The 15964-nt window shown below is 33.5% G+C and overlaps 2 protein-coding genes across 10 annotated transcripts; one reads left to right on the top strand and one right to left on the bottom strand.

Moving 5' to 3' along the window:
* Positions 1–1339: 1339 nt before the first annotated feature.
* On the bottom strand, positions 1340–7548 carry LOC147277414 (purple acid phosphatase 15-like). Of its 9 annotated transcripts, none has more exons than XR_015123891.1 (8): positions 6678–7548; positions 5452–5694; positions 4594–4785; positions 3918–4049; positions 2464–2520; positions 2050–2265; positions 1808–1916; positions 1340–1624 (listed from the first exon to the last, which is right to left on the bottom strand). XR_015123891.1 is itself a non-coding variant. In XM_086254422.1 (5 exons), the coding sequence occupies exons 1-4, from the start codon at positions 6763–6765 to the stop codon at positions 3955–3957; spliced, it is 618 nt and encodes a 205-aa protein (XP_086110548.1). In that variant the 5' UTR covers positions 6766–7548; the 3' UTR covers positions 1993–2520; positions 3918–3954. The 9 variants fall into 9 exon arrangements, 2 of the variants coding, with proteins under 2 accessions (XP_086110548.1, XP_086110549.1); XR_015123889.1 differs by having other exon boundaries at positions 2182–2265; XR_015123892.1 differs by having other exon boundaries at positions 1830–1916; positions 2182–2265.
* A 2228-nt stretch (positions 7549–9776) lies between these two features.
* Positions 9777–14733, top strand: LOC147277413 (GDSL esterase/lipase At1g29670-like). The gene is made up of 5 exons (XM_086254971.1): positions 9777–10528; positions 12031–12264; positions 12784–13030; positions 13379–13429; positions 14480–14733. The coding sequence occupies exons 1-5, from the start codon at positions 10076–10078 to the stop codon at positions 14662–14664; spliced, it is 1170 nt and encodes a 389-aa protein (XP_086111097.1). The 5' UTR covers positions 9777–10075; the 3' UTR covers positions 14665–14733.
* Positions 14734–15964: the final 1231 nt, after the last annotated feature.

Here is a 15964-nt window from a genome sequence, read left to right as displayed (position 1 = left end):
CACGATAATCAAAACATTAATTTACTACCTTAATGAATCTCAAAATACACTAAAGTGCTAAACCCCAAATAAAAATATAGAACCACAAAGATTTCAATGCTTGAAGCTAAGCAACCCATGAAACCACAAAAATATGAGTTCACAACTGACCTCAATAATGGGCCTTTCACACCTTCGGCAGTCGAACCAACAATGGTTCAGCATGTATTCTTGCCACACAACCCCAAAATCAGCTAATCCATGTGTTTTTAATGGATTCACGCACAACCCCCTTCACTAAGACATTTCATTGGAACTCATGTACAACCCCCTGCACTAAGAATATTGTAATTTATGAAAAACTCCATTAATATTCACTACAACAATGAAGTTAATAGACAACGGTGAAAAACCGTTGTCTATTTACCCAAAATTCCGTCGTCTAGGCGAGTGACGACTATAGTATATTTAGACAACGGTAAAAACCCGTTGTCTAAATAGATTAATACAACATTTATAATTTAAAACTGTTGTCTAGTATCTACCAAAATGCCCAATATTCATCTTAAACAGTTGTGTTGAAACCCAATACACAACGTTTACAGATACAAAACAATTGTATTAGTAATGATTAGACAATACTTATATGATATAAATGTTGTCCGAAGTATTATTAAACATCCGTTTTAAGAAACACCGTTGCATAATTAAGTATAAAACCGGCATGATGTTTGTACATAAGAAACTCAACAACAGTTTTTACTAAAACATGTTATTTTAATTACTTATACATATCATTTTATATCTTAAAACCGTTGGGTAATCATGTTTTCCACAACTTTTTTTAACTATATATGATGTTAAGTTATGTGTTTGACAAGTAATTTTTTTTCAAAAATGTTGTATAGATAGATGATACACATCAATTTTTTGGTTAATCGTTTTAACTGTTGTTAGTAGGTGTTTTATACAATGGTTATTTAACTAAAACCGTTGTCTATTATTAATTAACATAATTTTTTTAAATTTAAAACTGTTGTTTGTTTGATTCACATTTTAATATCCTTGCTTACATCCAATTGAATCCCCATTAATTCCCTGCTTGCATATCCAATTGGAATTAAATCCCACTAAATCCCTGCTTGTTGCATCCAAAGTAATCCACAAATATTGGTAACTCAAAAAGATCCATGAATTCATTAAATTGGAATTGGAGTTTACAAAGTCGATCATGATAACAAACCCATTCACACATTCCTTGCCAATTAATGTACAGCCCAAAAAATTATAAGTAACTTGATAACTACAAAAAGTACTTGTTGATTACAAAAATTATAAAGCTAGGGATGGCATAGTCTAACCTAAGTAATCGTGTAAAGTCAGCCATATACATACCAAAATATCTGACTTTGCAAGATTAGCTAGTCAATGAACTGCTCCCATCATAATATTGCATGTCTACACAGCCTAGCCAGTTAACTATACAAAATATTTACCAAAAAATGCTTGTTAAACCCAGCCAGCGGACTTAGGGAAGTGAGGAGTACGTATTGGATCTACATATAGCGCACCAAAAAGCCCGCCCATTCAGTGCGTACTTCATCAATCTGGTCATGTGAGTAGGTGTTGTCTTTCTCCTTTCCCACTGAAATTAACCATGGAGTAACAAAGGGATTAACATAAGAGAATACACCAATAAAAAATTCAACATTTTTGTTTAATTAATCTTTTTTTTTTTAGTAATTGAATGAATCAATAAAAAAAAAGGAGCAGGGGAAACCCCTGAACCAAAGAAAAGAAAAGAAGAGAAGATAAGAGAAAAAGTTACAGAAGAATTTGGACAACATGACCTATTGACATGTTCAGTATGACTTGCTGACTGCAGAGTAAGAGTAGGCTTATTTCCTCCACGAAGATCTGATGAACTGATGTCAACACTGAATACCAAGCAAATTGAAGAAGTCAAAGTATGGCCAAGAGATGTATTTGGGAAAAAAATTACAACACAACTGATTAAGAAATGATTATTCAAATTATATTGAACAAATCAAACATGTAAAAGCAATTTACATGATATAAAATTGATGAACTAGCAGCCAAACATTTGCTAATCAGTTAAGGGCCAAACATTTGAGGGACCAGAGATTCCCTTAGCTGAAACATAAGAGTTGAATACAAAAAGGTCATAGTCAGAACTGATACCTTCCCTCCAATTCAAAAAAGCTCTACAAGGTCATGAAACTGCCCATGAATATCGCCACAAATTGTCATTGGGCTTCTCACAGGCTGTAGTACATGAACAAGTAAAATAAAATTAATGCCTCCCACTACAAGTTTGCGAGATGTGGCTTTTAAAGTGCATTGCAAAAGAGAGACAATACAATGATAGTTGGACAGTGGTTAACCTTACATATGAAATTATATAGCAAATGATATATTACAAAAAGAAAATTAAGACTTCCTACAAATAAAGTTGTCATGCACCTGGGCATTGCTTTCTTCCATTAAGATTTCCTTTGCCTTCTCGCATAATCCTTTCACCTATAACAAAGCAAAAAAGAAGAGATTACATATAGGTCTTTTGTTTAATTTTATTCCCAAACACACAGGGAAGAGGGAAAATTTACTCATTAAAACAATTTTAGAAGAAAGAGATCGAATAAGTAGTGGAGGTTGAAGAGGGAGGTTTTAGATACTCAAAAACAAAGGATAGTTTAGAAAGTAAAGCTAGTACAGCAAGAAAACCTTTCTGGGATATAAATAATTTGCTTCTGAGGTAAGTTCCAGGTTACACCTTTATTTCATTTCAAACAGTTTCCATGTGATCTGATAATTCATTATGAGAAATACAACTGGCTTATTCTTCAAGTAGTAAAACAGCTGTACAAGATGTTCAGCAAATAGTAACTAGTCACTAGCTGAAACACAAATAGGAATCCCATATACATTTTAAGAAAATGTCAAGCATGCTATAAGACAAGTTCGTTCTTCAAGCAATCAACTCAAACCCTTTAACTGAAACTACATTATAAGACTATGCATCCTAGCTTTTTTTCTGCCATATCTAAAAAAATAGAGGCAGGACCAATTAATAGAAGATGCATGAAATGCATCAATCTTTTGTTTTTAATTCAACACTATGCTACAATAAAACATAGAAGAAAAATTTCATCAACGCGCGGCATAGGGATATGAAAATTAGGCCGTCCATAAAAAGAAAATAAAAGAAGTTAGGCACAGTTGAGAAGATAATATTCTGGTAGGAAGGAGAAGAATATTTATAAGTCTTGGGATTAACATAAGCTAATTGTGAGGGAAGGTGGACTGGGGGAGAAGGTGTTAAGATAAGGATAAGTTAAGAGTTTCATCCCTTCCAATGTAGCCAAAAACGAAGAAATATTTTCTAAATGCATGCTTGAAAATTATCTAAAATAAATGGCATGTATACAGTATACGTGAATTATCTTCCAATCCTTGCCAAAATTAAATATTATAATGTACAGTACTATACCATTTGAACGTATTGGTCGACTCTTGTATATGTTTACTTTGTTTTTTTTTACTCTTGTATATGTTTACTTAGTTTATTTTTTCTTGGGCCTGACTTTGATATGAAACTGGTATTTAGACCACATACAAATGGAGAACAAGTTTAAAATGTGGCAGTTTCATTAGAATAGTTCTCCAACATTACAGAATGATGTATCATGCATGCTCACAGTCATGTGAAGATAATTCACTCCTGACATCAACAAGTAAAAAGACTATAGGGCTCACAACTGGAGATGTGTAGATGAAGCAATTTGTTGAAAAATTCTAGACACAGACAAAAAATGTGTAGATGAATCAATCCACATCTGTTGGGTATAATATTGTTAAGAGTTCACTATTGTGGTCAAGCTGGTACTGTTTACCCAATAATGTCCTTTTTTGCTCACCATTATTTATGTACCTTTGGCTCTAACTGGACACTTATCAGGCTGCCTTACAATGTAAATTTGATCTCCAGCTAATCTGTACAAGTCCTGATTTCTGTGCCAAGTCCATAAAGCATGAGTCTCGTTTTTCACCTGCAAGCCACATAAAATTGCTGCTTAGCTTGTACTCAGTGTGATTTTATGCAAACCATGTTGGTTGGATTTATTTATAGACAAATAAAAATCTGTTTTCAGTAGGATTCAAGTATTTTCATTCTACGATCAAGGCCTTAGCTAATGAAGTCACCAGCCCAAACTTTAGGCAGAAACACTTGAAAATAAACGTCACTGGCTATGCATCACATCTTCTATCTTCTAAGTTGATCTGGAATGTTTCCATATATGTGAACATGAATGCTCATAATACTAAAAACTGAAGGAAATTGTGAAAGAAACACACCTGCAAATCATTTATATCAAAATTTCTATAACTATAGCATAAGAAATCATCTGTACCCTCAAAGTTTGTGTTTCCGTAGAGAGGAGAAAAGGGAAGTACCTCTAGAAATAGGTAATGGTTACTTTTTAATGTAAAGTGACTAAGCAATAGAGATACTCTTGTTGCTGATTGAATGTCAATGAGCAGCTCATAAAGCTAATGGCATGTATTAGGATACAAATTATCACTGAATCATACCTGTGAGAAGAACATGGTGTATAATTCCAGAAGTGTAGTTTTGGAGGCCTTCAAACTGATAAAGCTGATTGTAAACAAGGGAATACCCCGTTGATTGGTTAGCCATAGGAGATCCATACCTTCCATATACAACAACACTTGGAACTGTTTCCGGATCCAATGGTTTTATGTCGTCGCCAATTTGAAACTCCCCTGCAAATTCAATCAAGTATCAAGTAATGCGCTGGAACCTAGTACCCAGAGAGAGAGTCTTCAATCTTCATGCAACTGTGTACTCAATATTCTCTCTATATTTTTAACAAGTAACATATTGACACACAATCTGCCACATCACAAGTACTCCATTTGCTCATATCATAAAGAAAAGTCCAAAAAAGTAACATTTATTTAAAACATGTAAATGTACCACATCAGTTGATATCAAAAGTTGGGAATAATGAATTAGATTCGGTGCTAGAAGATTACTCTTGCTATTCTTGTAACATTCCCATCCATAAAATTGGATTGTAACAGTAATTATGATAACTCAATTCTTGGTTTTAGTACAATCAAATATCTAACAGTTAAAAAGATCTATTTCTCAAAAAAAAAATAAAAAAAAAACAGTTAAAAACTTAAAAAGATCTATCTTCTTGACCACAAATGAAAAAAAATATATATATCGTTTGTTTTTTTTTGCCAAAATAATTTTAGTATTTCAAAGATGTCTTGCACGTGACAAGTAAATATAAAAAGTCATTTTTTATTTTCTAAATAAAAACCTGGAAAGTTCCGTAGACAAAAGTTTCAAAAGAAAAGCCATAGAAAGTCCAAGCACTAAAAGGTTTGTAATGAGAAAGAGACTTAGAGACCTCAGACCTGTGATCCAAGATATCCAAACAGAGTCATGGGTTGCAGAGAGAGAGACAGAGATTTGTTCAGGCTCGAAACCTTTGACGATTCTCTGAACTCGAGGGTCAGTGTCAGGCAAGTCAACAGCATTGCCTCGGAAGCTCTTGTCAAGAAGGACAGTGACAGGCTTGAAGGGTCCTTCAAGGGTAGTTGGGATTCCTCCATGAACAAGTGTGAAGCTCAGAGTGAACAGCAGAACCAAGAGTGCAACTGTTGAGAATGTGAATGAGAAAGCACAGAATGCTTTAACAAACTTACAGTTGCTGACTCCACAGACACAATCCCATACAGATTCAAATGAGCTTTAACCTTTAGTAAAAGCACAAAAAAAGACTTACCCACTTAAAACCATAACACCCAAGAGTAAAAAACAGAGAAATAACTTAAAATAGAAACTCTATAAAAAGAGAAACTTAATTAAGATCCAGACTTTAATTCTTATCTACTTTTTCATCATCTTCTTGTTCTAGCTTGCATACAATACAAGCTAGAAGAAATACCAAAGCCCACTTCCGAGAATCACCATTCACCAATACAAACAGAGACAAAGTACTATTACAAAAAATATTAGATTTTGCTTTCTTACATCTGAATCAGCTTTTGATTTTGAAGGAACAAGAAGAAAGATAAGGGAAGTACCTTGAAACGCTCTATGCTAAATAAAGATCACTTAAAATATTCAGCTGTATCACAATCTGAGTAAGAATGCACGTCATCTTTATTTTGATCATAACCAGACAACAACAAGAAACATGACACACTACAAAACTGGGATCTTGTGCAGTTCATCTCCCATCTAAATTTAGAAATTGACAGCCCCATCTAGAGTTCATCAATCATAACCTTCACAAAAACAAAGTACTAAAAAAACCAATATGAGCCTCATTGACCAAGCTATTAATAACAATTTTTTTTTTTTCTATCGATATATCTTCAATCAAACACAGCAAATCCCAAAAGGAAAAAAAACATACAAATACTTATCAAAAGCTCCTAACTATCCAAACTCACATACACAACCTTCTAAAACATCAACCAAGTTAATTCTAATTCCAAAAATTAAACCACCTGGGCAGCATGACAAATAAAATTCACATACAACGCTCATAAAATAAAAGGAGTAAAACATAAATTAGCTTCCACACTAAGATTAAACACAAGCAGACTAATCAAAACCCAAAAATAAAACTTGCCTGTAGAGTTCGATTTGCCCACACCAGAGTCTCTGATCAACACGATCTTGAACAGATAGTCGTACTCGTGTTCCACTCTACTTGCCATACAGCCTCTCCTCTCCGATTTCAGAAATCACAAAATCACAACTTAGCCCTAAAAATGAAAATCAAAAGCCCTAGAAAACGAAAATAAAAAAACATAAAGAACCTAACCTTGAATCAGTAAACGAAATAGAGAGACATAGAGAGAAAGAGAGGAAGGAGTATTTAACGACGCTCTTGACCTTGGTTCATCACCGGATCTAAAAGAAACCTAGAAAGAACAGAAGATCCAAGCATAGAAAAATGGTGGGCAAACGGACCCTTATTATTAGACTACAAAACCCTCACTGACCATTTATCACCACAAGTGTAATCAAAGAGAAAAAGCAGAATGAAAAGAGATTACTTGTGACTAGAATTTGTTTTGCTCAGACCCATTAAACTAGAGGGCGAGGTGAGAGGCAGCTTTTGGGTTTCGATGGAGGACGATCGAGACTGAGAAAGAAAAGAGGGCGATGACGAGGGCGAGGGCGAGGGTGAGGTCAGAGGGCGAGGGCGAGGTCGATTGAGGGGAGGGTGTGAGAGAGATAGAGAGTAGGACAATAGAAGAGAAAGTCTGATAGTGAGAGAGGGAGCAGATCAAGAGGGTTTGAGAGAGAGAGAGAAGGTTTGTATGTGTAAGTGATAGGGGAGGACACAGATCGAGAGGATTAATGAAAATACTGTAGCACCGGTTTTTTTCATTTTCTTTCACATACACAACGGTCACGACTAATAAGTGTTGTCTAGGCTAGTTCATAAAATCTATCCCACAAAAAAAGACTGTATTTTATGCATAAATACAACAGTTTTTCTAAAAACTGTTATGCTTTAAAACTACACAACAGTTTTAAAACAACCGTTGTGTAAGTAGTGTCGTCTATTTATATTATTGTAGTAGTGATTGGGTCACTAGCTTGAATAATGGTAACAATTGAAGCAAAATGAAACTCAGTTGTACCCACCCATGAGCAATGAGAGTGGAAGGAATAATTCCCAATTATTTGGGAATAAACAACCCAAAGAGAACCCAGATTCCAATGGTGACAGGAGAAGTGTAAACCCGAAAATTTGGGGATTTGAACCGCTCGCCTCTTTCTACTGTGAGTATTGAAGCTCACTAATGTTGAATCTGTTGGGTCTGGTCGTGGGAAGAAAAGAATGCTGCTATGTCCCTCAACCACCGTTTAAGCAACTTTCTATTTAAAGTGGAAGGGTGTAACTAAATCCTTTTATCAGTTTGAACATTAACCTTTCAACTTTTTAATCCACTGTTTTGTAAGAATGGTTAGATTAATACTCACCAATAAAGTCTGACTTAGTGAAGTATAAACTAATAATAAGTATTAGTGGCTACCCCAATAGTCAATTGCCACCCTCTCATCTTTAGGTTCAAAAAATAGAGGCCTTTGGCCATATTTGTTGTAGTGATATAGGGAGACTTAGAAGAGGAAATAAGGTGCACCATGCTGCCTTCAAGAGAAATTGGTAAGTAACCTCAAGAAAACTTATCCTCTAAGTTCTTATGCATTAGTTCTAGGTTTATAATGATGGTTGATGGTTAAGGTTATATGCATTCCAAGAAAATCCAAAGAAAGTCATGTTTTGATTCTTGTTTGGCATATTTTCGATACCCTAACCTTGTTGTCTTATTTTCGATTTATGAACCATTTTATGAGGAATTTGATCATACTTTTTTAGGGCATAAAACTAGACATTCATACCTTTCTTTTGAGCCAAGAATTACTTGAATCCAACCGGTTATAGATTTATAATGATTTTTGCAAGTTGCACCAAAATCTGCAGTTTTCTACGTAATTCTCAATGTAAAAGTGTTAGATTTTTATGCACGAATTTTGATACACTTGGAATTTTGATTTGAAATTGTTATAGTAACTTTTAAATGTGATTTCAAAACTTTTCTAATTGGTTTTATTCAATTTGGTTCAGTATGCACAATGTGAAATTTTTGACCATATGAATAGTATTCTTCAGAAAAATAGTTTTCTAATGTGAACTTTAGCTTTTCGAAAACTCTATTTTTACAACTCCAATTGCTTTGAAAATTTTTATGCATGAGTGTTAGCATGTCTACTATTTTCCTGTGAAAAATATTCTCTAAATTATTTTGGTATTTTATATCCGAAAGCAAAGGGATTCTGGGGTTATAAATACCTGGTCACTTTTTTCATTCCCATTTGAGTATTTGAACCATGGGGAAGGGTCGTAAAGTAAAGCTTCAGCTGCGAGTCTGTGCTGAAGATAACCGAGGCTCCACTAGTGATATGCGATAGGAAAATGAAAGGAAAACATATTTAGGTTTTTTTCTTGCCTAGGATTGACTAGGACTTTAAACATTAAAAACCAAGAAAAATAAATACAGAGCAAATGACAACAATGGTCCTCGAACTCTATCCTTAGTATCACTCTGGTCCACGAACTTGTTTTTTGAATTCTATAGTCCGCGAACTTTCACACATGTATCACTTAAATACATTCCGTCAATTGTAGTCACATGTCAAGCATGTGAGCCACTTCACAATGATAACTTATCCCATCTTCTTTTCTCCAATGTGATATATGTGACTAAAAATGTCGAAAAAATATAGTTGAAATTGACGAAATGGACTAACGTGATACATAGTGAAGGTTCATGGACTTTATAATTCAAAAAACAAGTTTGTGGACCAAACTGATACTTGATGTAAAGTTCGAGGACTATTGCAATTAATAATTTTCTTAATAAATAAAATAGCAACAAAGTTTGATTGAAAACTAATGAAGAATGACATTAATTTGAATTAATATTGAGAGAAAACTCAATATTAATGAGCCAACAAAGGAAACACATATGAAAACTATGAAGAAAATATTAAAAGGGTTAGGAACTTGGCGAAAATATAAGGAAATTAATACAAAGAGAGCTTTAAATGAAAACCAAAATATTGAGAGCTTTTGAGAGCAAAAAAGCTGCTGAGTTGAATTCATTTGTCCTTTTTTGAAGGGGTTGTGTGTGTTGGCATGGAGAGAGATTATAGAAATTGTCTTGTGAGCTTCCTTTTATAGTGGTCGAATTGCTTTGTCTCCAAATATTTCTATAGGATGCAGCCACATATCTGGTCAAGATGGCTTACACTTTAGTTTTCTGTTTTCGTATTGTTAGAAGCGGTTAGTTGGTTAGCATGTGAGAGATCTATATAAGTTGCAGTGTTTCTGCATCTCTGTAAGCAAGACTTCATTTGTGTGAATAACCAATAGAGCTCTCAATTTCACTTTTCTTTTCATTTTTATGAAATCCTTCAGTTCGATCTGTGATCAAATTTGATCCTTCAAATATGTCATACATCCCACCCCTCCATCTCTCCTCGCCTTCAACAAAAACAATCACAACAAACAAAAACCCATCAAAACTAATTGTCTGTTGTTTATATGTCACTCTCTACTTTTCTTCATGCATCGCCAGTAGTTGTAGGTTCAGAGAAGATGGAGGTGATGGGATTAAGGGCATGTTTGTGTTTGGGAGCTCTCTGGTGGACAATGGCAACAATAACTTCTTGGAATGCAGGGCCAAAGCCGATTATTTGCCGTATGGAATGGACTTCCCAAACGGGCCCTCTGGGAGATTCACAAATGGTAGAAATGTTATTGACCTTCTTGGTGAACAACTTGGGCTTCCTTCATTCATTCCACCTTTTAAAGACCCCTCAACTAAGGGAAGCAAAATTGTTGTTGGTGTCAATCATGCCTCTGGCTCCTCTGGTATATTAGATGATACCGGCTCAGTTGCGGTACGTGTGTTTAACAATTTATTTCAATATTAGAAAAGTCTCAAATTCAAAATTTTCTTCGCAACAAAAGAAAAACAATATATGTTAATCATCATCATGACATTTTCTTCATCCTTTATCCTTATGAGTGAACTTTCTATTTTTTTCTTTTTTATTATTTTTAGAAAAAACTATATGGTCTTCCGTTTGATAATATTTGTGTTTTTAGGCTTAATTTAGTTAAGTAGAGAGAAAGTATATGGGAGAAAAATAGAAATGAAGGAGGAAGGAGGAAGGAGGAAAATCATGAGATACAAAAGTGTAAAGAAGAAATACAAAGGAGAAGACATAAAACAAAAAATGAAAAAGAAAATACTATTTAAAATTGTTTTGAGTTTTTATTTTATATATTAATCATTCCACGTACATGCATTTTCTTCTTCTTCCCTCACATATTATTTTCTTCCACGATTTTTTCATCTGTCTTTTTTCGTGCGATATTTTCATTTAAAAATCAAAATCAACATTAATTTAAGAATGAAAATGATACCAAACGGGACATTAATAATATTTATTTATTTTTCTAGTAAGATCTAATAATATTGATTTGAAAGGAAAGAAAAGAAAAAGATCCTGCAGGTATGTTGGTACATAATTAGCTACAACCCTCCCTAGCTACCCCAACCAATTTATCTTCATATATGAAAAAAGACCTAAAATCATATGTAACTTGTGATATATTCACAAATCACAACTATCGGCAAATATTTTCAAGCGTATTTCACAAGAAGCCTATGGGCCTATGGTTCTGTGGAAGCATCATGGATGGTGAGCTGTAGCATTCAGCTGTATCACAAAATAATCCCTTTTAGTTTCATACAAAGTATATATATTATCTCTCATATGTAAAAAAAAGGTTTATTTTCATTTTCTAAACTAAAGAAACTTATCAATGTGGATTTGGTTTAGTGAATTACTTACAATGTTTCATTTGTGGGAGGAGATCATGAGCTCAAATTTATAAACGATAATTATTAATTAAAAAAAAAGGAAATTTAAATAAGGGAGAGCTTAGTACCATTTGTATTTATTTATTTTTCTAAAGGAAGTACCACTTTTATTTTTAGTGTTTGGCTTTTATTCTAATCAAATATCAAGAAGGAAAAATGAGAGGAAAATAAGAGGACACTGAGGAAAGAAATTAAGTACATATAATGGGAATAACAGAAACTGTATATGAAACCACACATAAAATGAAAATAAAAACAATATCAACTTTTTTTTTTTTCGTTTAATTTCTCTCATCTTTAATTCTCCATCATTTTTTTCTTCTATCTCCAAAAAAATGAAAATCTGAAACCAAAAAATGTTACTCAGTGGACCCCAAATTTCCTATAAAATTTAAATTTTTATTTCTTCTATTAAAAACAATTAAGGTGGTTAGGTAATGTATCATACTCAATCATAATTAAGCTAATTACTCTAGAGCTAAACTTACTTTAAAAGGCATGCATATTTTTCAGGGAAACGTGGTGAGTTTGAGTCAACAAATCTTGGATTTTGAGGAGGCTGCATTGCCAGAGTTAGAAGCTCAGTTGGGTTGCAATGCCTCTCAATCACTTTCAAGCTACTTGTTTGTTGTGGGAATTGGTGGGAATGATTACATGTTCAACTATTTCCTGAGGAAATCTTACCTCCGATTTAGTATTGAAACCTTCACTGCCAATCTCATAACCTCTCTATCTCAGAAACTTCAGGTACAATTTGCTTATTGAGAGTATTGAATTTCATCCTGGCCAAAAAAAAGAGTATTGAATTTCATAGTGGGAAGCTTAGGCTTTGCATTGCCATATATAACCTCTTCACTCATTGTCAATCGATTATGAAATAAATGCCTTTAATTCTACAATAAATAGGGCCGGATTACCTCTTCACTCATTATCAATTAATTATGAATTAAATACTTTTAATTCTACAATAAATAGGGCCGGAAATCCGGTCATGTGTTATTAGCTAGGTACACGCATTAGGCCACATGTGCTCCACGACAATTATTTAGTATAAGTTGTTCACGTGTTTGACTTAAGTCTTGCCAAACATAAGAGATTCATTTAGAATACAATATCCTACATCAAGAATTTTAAGCCTTACAACACAATATATTATAATATCTTGGACTTTTCCACCAATTGCTAGTTAAATATTGGTTTCATATAATGAATAGAAATGAAAAAAGAGATCTAAATAAATCTTATTAATTCGATTTGTTGTTGCAGAAATTGTACAGCTTGGGAGGTCGGAAATTTGTGCTAACGTCAGTATATCCACTAGGTTGCAGTCCTGTAGTTAACAAGAGTATTTACTTTGGCACCCCTCAAGCTCTGAACAAAGCAGCTGAGCTCTACAACACCCAATTGAAGACAATGCTGGATAATCTCAAAATACAAATGCCTGACTTTAATTTTGTTTTGATCAACACATATAACATTGTCACTGCCATCGTCCAGAATCCTGCTTCCACAGGTAATATTAATTAATTAATCTTCAGTCCTCTAGTTAATTCCTTAGCCAAACACATTTAATTATTATTAAAATGTCTATTTGTGTTTCCAATAAAGCATTAAGGAATATTGTGTATAATTTTCATTAATTAAAAAATGGTTGGGTTACACAAGGAATATTGTGTATTCATGCTACATATCCACCTAGATAGTTAATTAATTCTGTCTATTATAATTCCTAACATTCCGTGAGTCAGTGACTCAGTGACTCAGTGTACATGTATAATTTGGGAATCATCAGAAAATTAATAAAGTAAATGTATTCTTCTTTTTTTCAATTATGGGCCTATGTTTGTTGCCTTTATTTCAGGCTTTGAAGACACGACCAACCCATGTTGCGAAGTGGTTTCTCTGATTCAAGGTTCGTCGATCTTTATCTTTCATTTAGGGGTGAAAAAAAATGCTGTTTTAGTGAATTAATTCACTGATCGAGCTTTGTTATTTTTAATCAGAGGAAATTACAGATTTGGTCCACTTATTTTATACCTAGTTCAATTTTGGTCCACGATCTTTTTTTAAGTTCTGTTTTGGTTCACTAATTGTTTCATTTGTTCAATAAAGGTCCAGATTTGTGACTTTAAATCTTTTGGGTTGTGTTTTCTTCAATTATAATTGAAGTATAAGTTATATTTCATCATTTCTTAGTCATAAAAACAAATTTGGAGTATTATAATCTAAGATAATTGAGATTTGGTGAAATTTGAAAAATTGGCAGTTTTGGGTACCCTACTTTAGGGTCAATTATCTTGAGTTTTAGAACTCCAATTTGAATGATCTTTATATGGTTGTAAAGAAGAAATGCATAGCTTTAAAACAAGTATATATTTGCTGAATTTGGATGAGATTTGATAGGGTAAAAAGCAGGCCAAATTTGAGAAAACAAATCTGGACCTTTATTGAACAAGTGAAACAATTAGTGGACCAAAACAGAACTTAAAAAAGATTGTGGACCAAAATTGAACTAGGTATAAAATAACTGGACTAAATCTGTAATTTCCTCTTTTTAATCATATCAGGTACCATATGCATCGACATTATATAGGTTACCTGATTGTTGTATCATTTTGTATACCATTTTTCTAATAAAATTGAAACTTATCATCTGTGAGATAAATATAAGTGAATTTTATATTTATTGAAAATTTTGGAAAACTAATCCAAAATAAAGTCAATTAAAGATTTTTAACCTCTTTTTTAAATTTTTAAAAATTTGATTTTACTACTCGAAGGAGGTTCGAGCACTTCTCATTTTTTAAAATTTTTAAAAAATAGATAAAAGTCTTTAATGAAAACTAAAATAGGTTCATTTTCTAAATTTTTTATTTTTTAAAAAAGAAAAAATATAAAATAATCAGTTGAAATTGTACAAAAAATAATACTTCATCATCATCCTTTATATATTAATATGCAGGTGGAAATGGAGTATCATGCGACAGAGGTGGGAAGGCATGTGAAAACAGGACGACTCATGTGTTTTATGATGGGTTGCATCCAACAGAAGCTGTAAATGTTCAAATAGCAAGCAAGGCCTATGCTTCCACTTATGTCGAATTTGATGTTTATCCAATTAATGTCAAACAACTCGCTCAACTTTAATTAGGCAGCAGGCAATCCCCGTTCCCATATTTGTTGGCTGTTCTAGTTTGAAAGTTAAAACTAGTATGTTTTACCGATTACATATATTTATCACACACGTTCATGCATACCGAAATTCATGTATTAGATGGAAATGGTCATTTAATTTTTTTTTTCTTACATTGGAATGAATTGAACACTAGACTTACCTTACTCATAACCCATTATTCTACCCATTCTTACTATTTGGGCTCATCTCATGGACTTACACGAGCATGATACGGTTAAAATAGGTAAGGGCCGTAAGGCTCAACACAAGTATGAAATGAATCGAGCCAACACTATCACAATTCAAATAAAAGGGATGGATTTGAACAAACCTTTTAGGCCCTGTTATGGCCTAAAAATTGCCTCGCCCACGTGGAGGCCCGAGATCAACCACAACACGCTTCGTCGTAGGTGACAGCGGCATTTCCGACCTTAATGCGCCATATTAAATATCTAATTTCTATAAACGATTGTGCGATAGAAAAAGAACGGAAAAAATCTAAGTTCTTTTTTTACCTAGATAGCCTAGGATTTCGAGAATGAACAACCAAAGATAAATAAAAAGACAACAAGACTTGATTGAAAAGAAATGAACGATGACATTAATTTAAAATTGGCACTAAGAGAAAGTCTCAATCTTAGTAGAGCATCAAAATAAATACATAGATAAAATAGTTAAAGGACTTGGAACTTGACGAAAATATAAAAGAAATACAAAGAAAGCTTCATCATAATTGAAAACAAAGAGAGTTTTGAGAAATAAATACAGCTGGGCTGATTTGAGGGCAAAAAGGTTGCTAGGAATTTCACATTTTTGTGAGTTTTTTTTTTTTTTTTTGGTTGTGTTAGGGGTTGATTGTTGTTCTTTCAATTTGCCTCTAGCTTTCTTTTTATATATATTCAGCATTTTTCTGTGTCCCAAGCTTTTGTTGCCATGTGTGTGACTGATAATAATTTGCTTTTGGGAATAGGTGGACAGTTGTAGTTGAGTCACTTTGAGAGGTGAATAGTTGTAGAATGAAGAATTGGATACGGATGATGAGTCACTCTTAAGTTGCAAATATGTCCAGCCAAGAGATATTAAAGCATGCTCAGCCGTGAGGCCTTGGTCGAGCAGATGTTGCTACGGGGCCGTGGGTTTCACCAATTTATTTCCTCATCCTCTTATAGTATTACTTTTCAACTGACAAATGATGATGATGGAGTGTAAGCCCACCAAGAAAATAATTGAGGAAGTCATCTTTCAATGTATACCTCTTGGTTGAAGTGGGCG

This window comes from Dryas octopetala, chromosome 8, assembly GCF_963921425.1.
Source record: "Dryas octopetala chromosome 8, drDryOcto1.1, whole genome shotgun sequence".
NCBI classification, from domain to species: domain Eukaryota; kingdom Viridiplantae; phylum Streptophyta; class Magnoliopsida; order Rosales; family Rosaceae; genus Dryas; species Dryas octopetala.
This window is presented reverse-complemented; position numbering and strand designations above follow the sequence as displayed.

Excerpts from the sequence above, each read along its gene's own strand:
- LOC147277414 (XM_086254422.1), bottom strand. The coding sequence starts at position 6,765 with ATGGCAAGTAGAGTGGAACACGAGTACGACTATCTGTTCAAGATCGTG. Across the intron at positions 5,695-6,677 it reads GGGCAAATCGAACTCTACAG|TTGCACTCTTGGTTCTGCTG; the intron begins GCAAGTTTTATT and ends CATTCTCAACAG. Across the intron at positions 4,050-4,593 it reads ACACCATGTTCTTCTCACAG|GTGAAAAACGAGACTCATGC; the intron begins GTATGATTCAGT and ends TGTGGCTTGCAG.
- LOC147277413 (XM_086254971.1), top strand. The coding sequence starts at position 10,076 with ATGTCATACATCCCACCCCTCCATCTCTCCTCGCCTTCAACAAAAACA. Across the intron at positions 13,031-13,378 it reads CCAGAATCCTGCTTCCACAG|GCTTTGAAGACACGACCAAC; the intron begins GTAATATTAATT and ends CCTTTATTTCAG. Across the intron at positions 13,430-14,479 it reads AGTGGTTTCTCTGATTCAAG|GTGGAAATGGAGTATCATGC; the intron begins GTTCGTCGATCT and ends ATTAATATGCAG.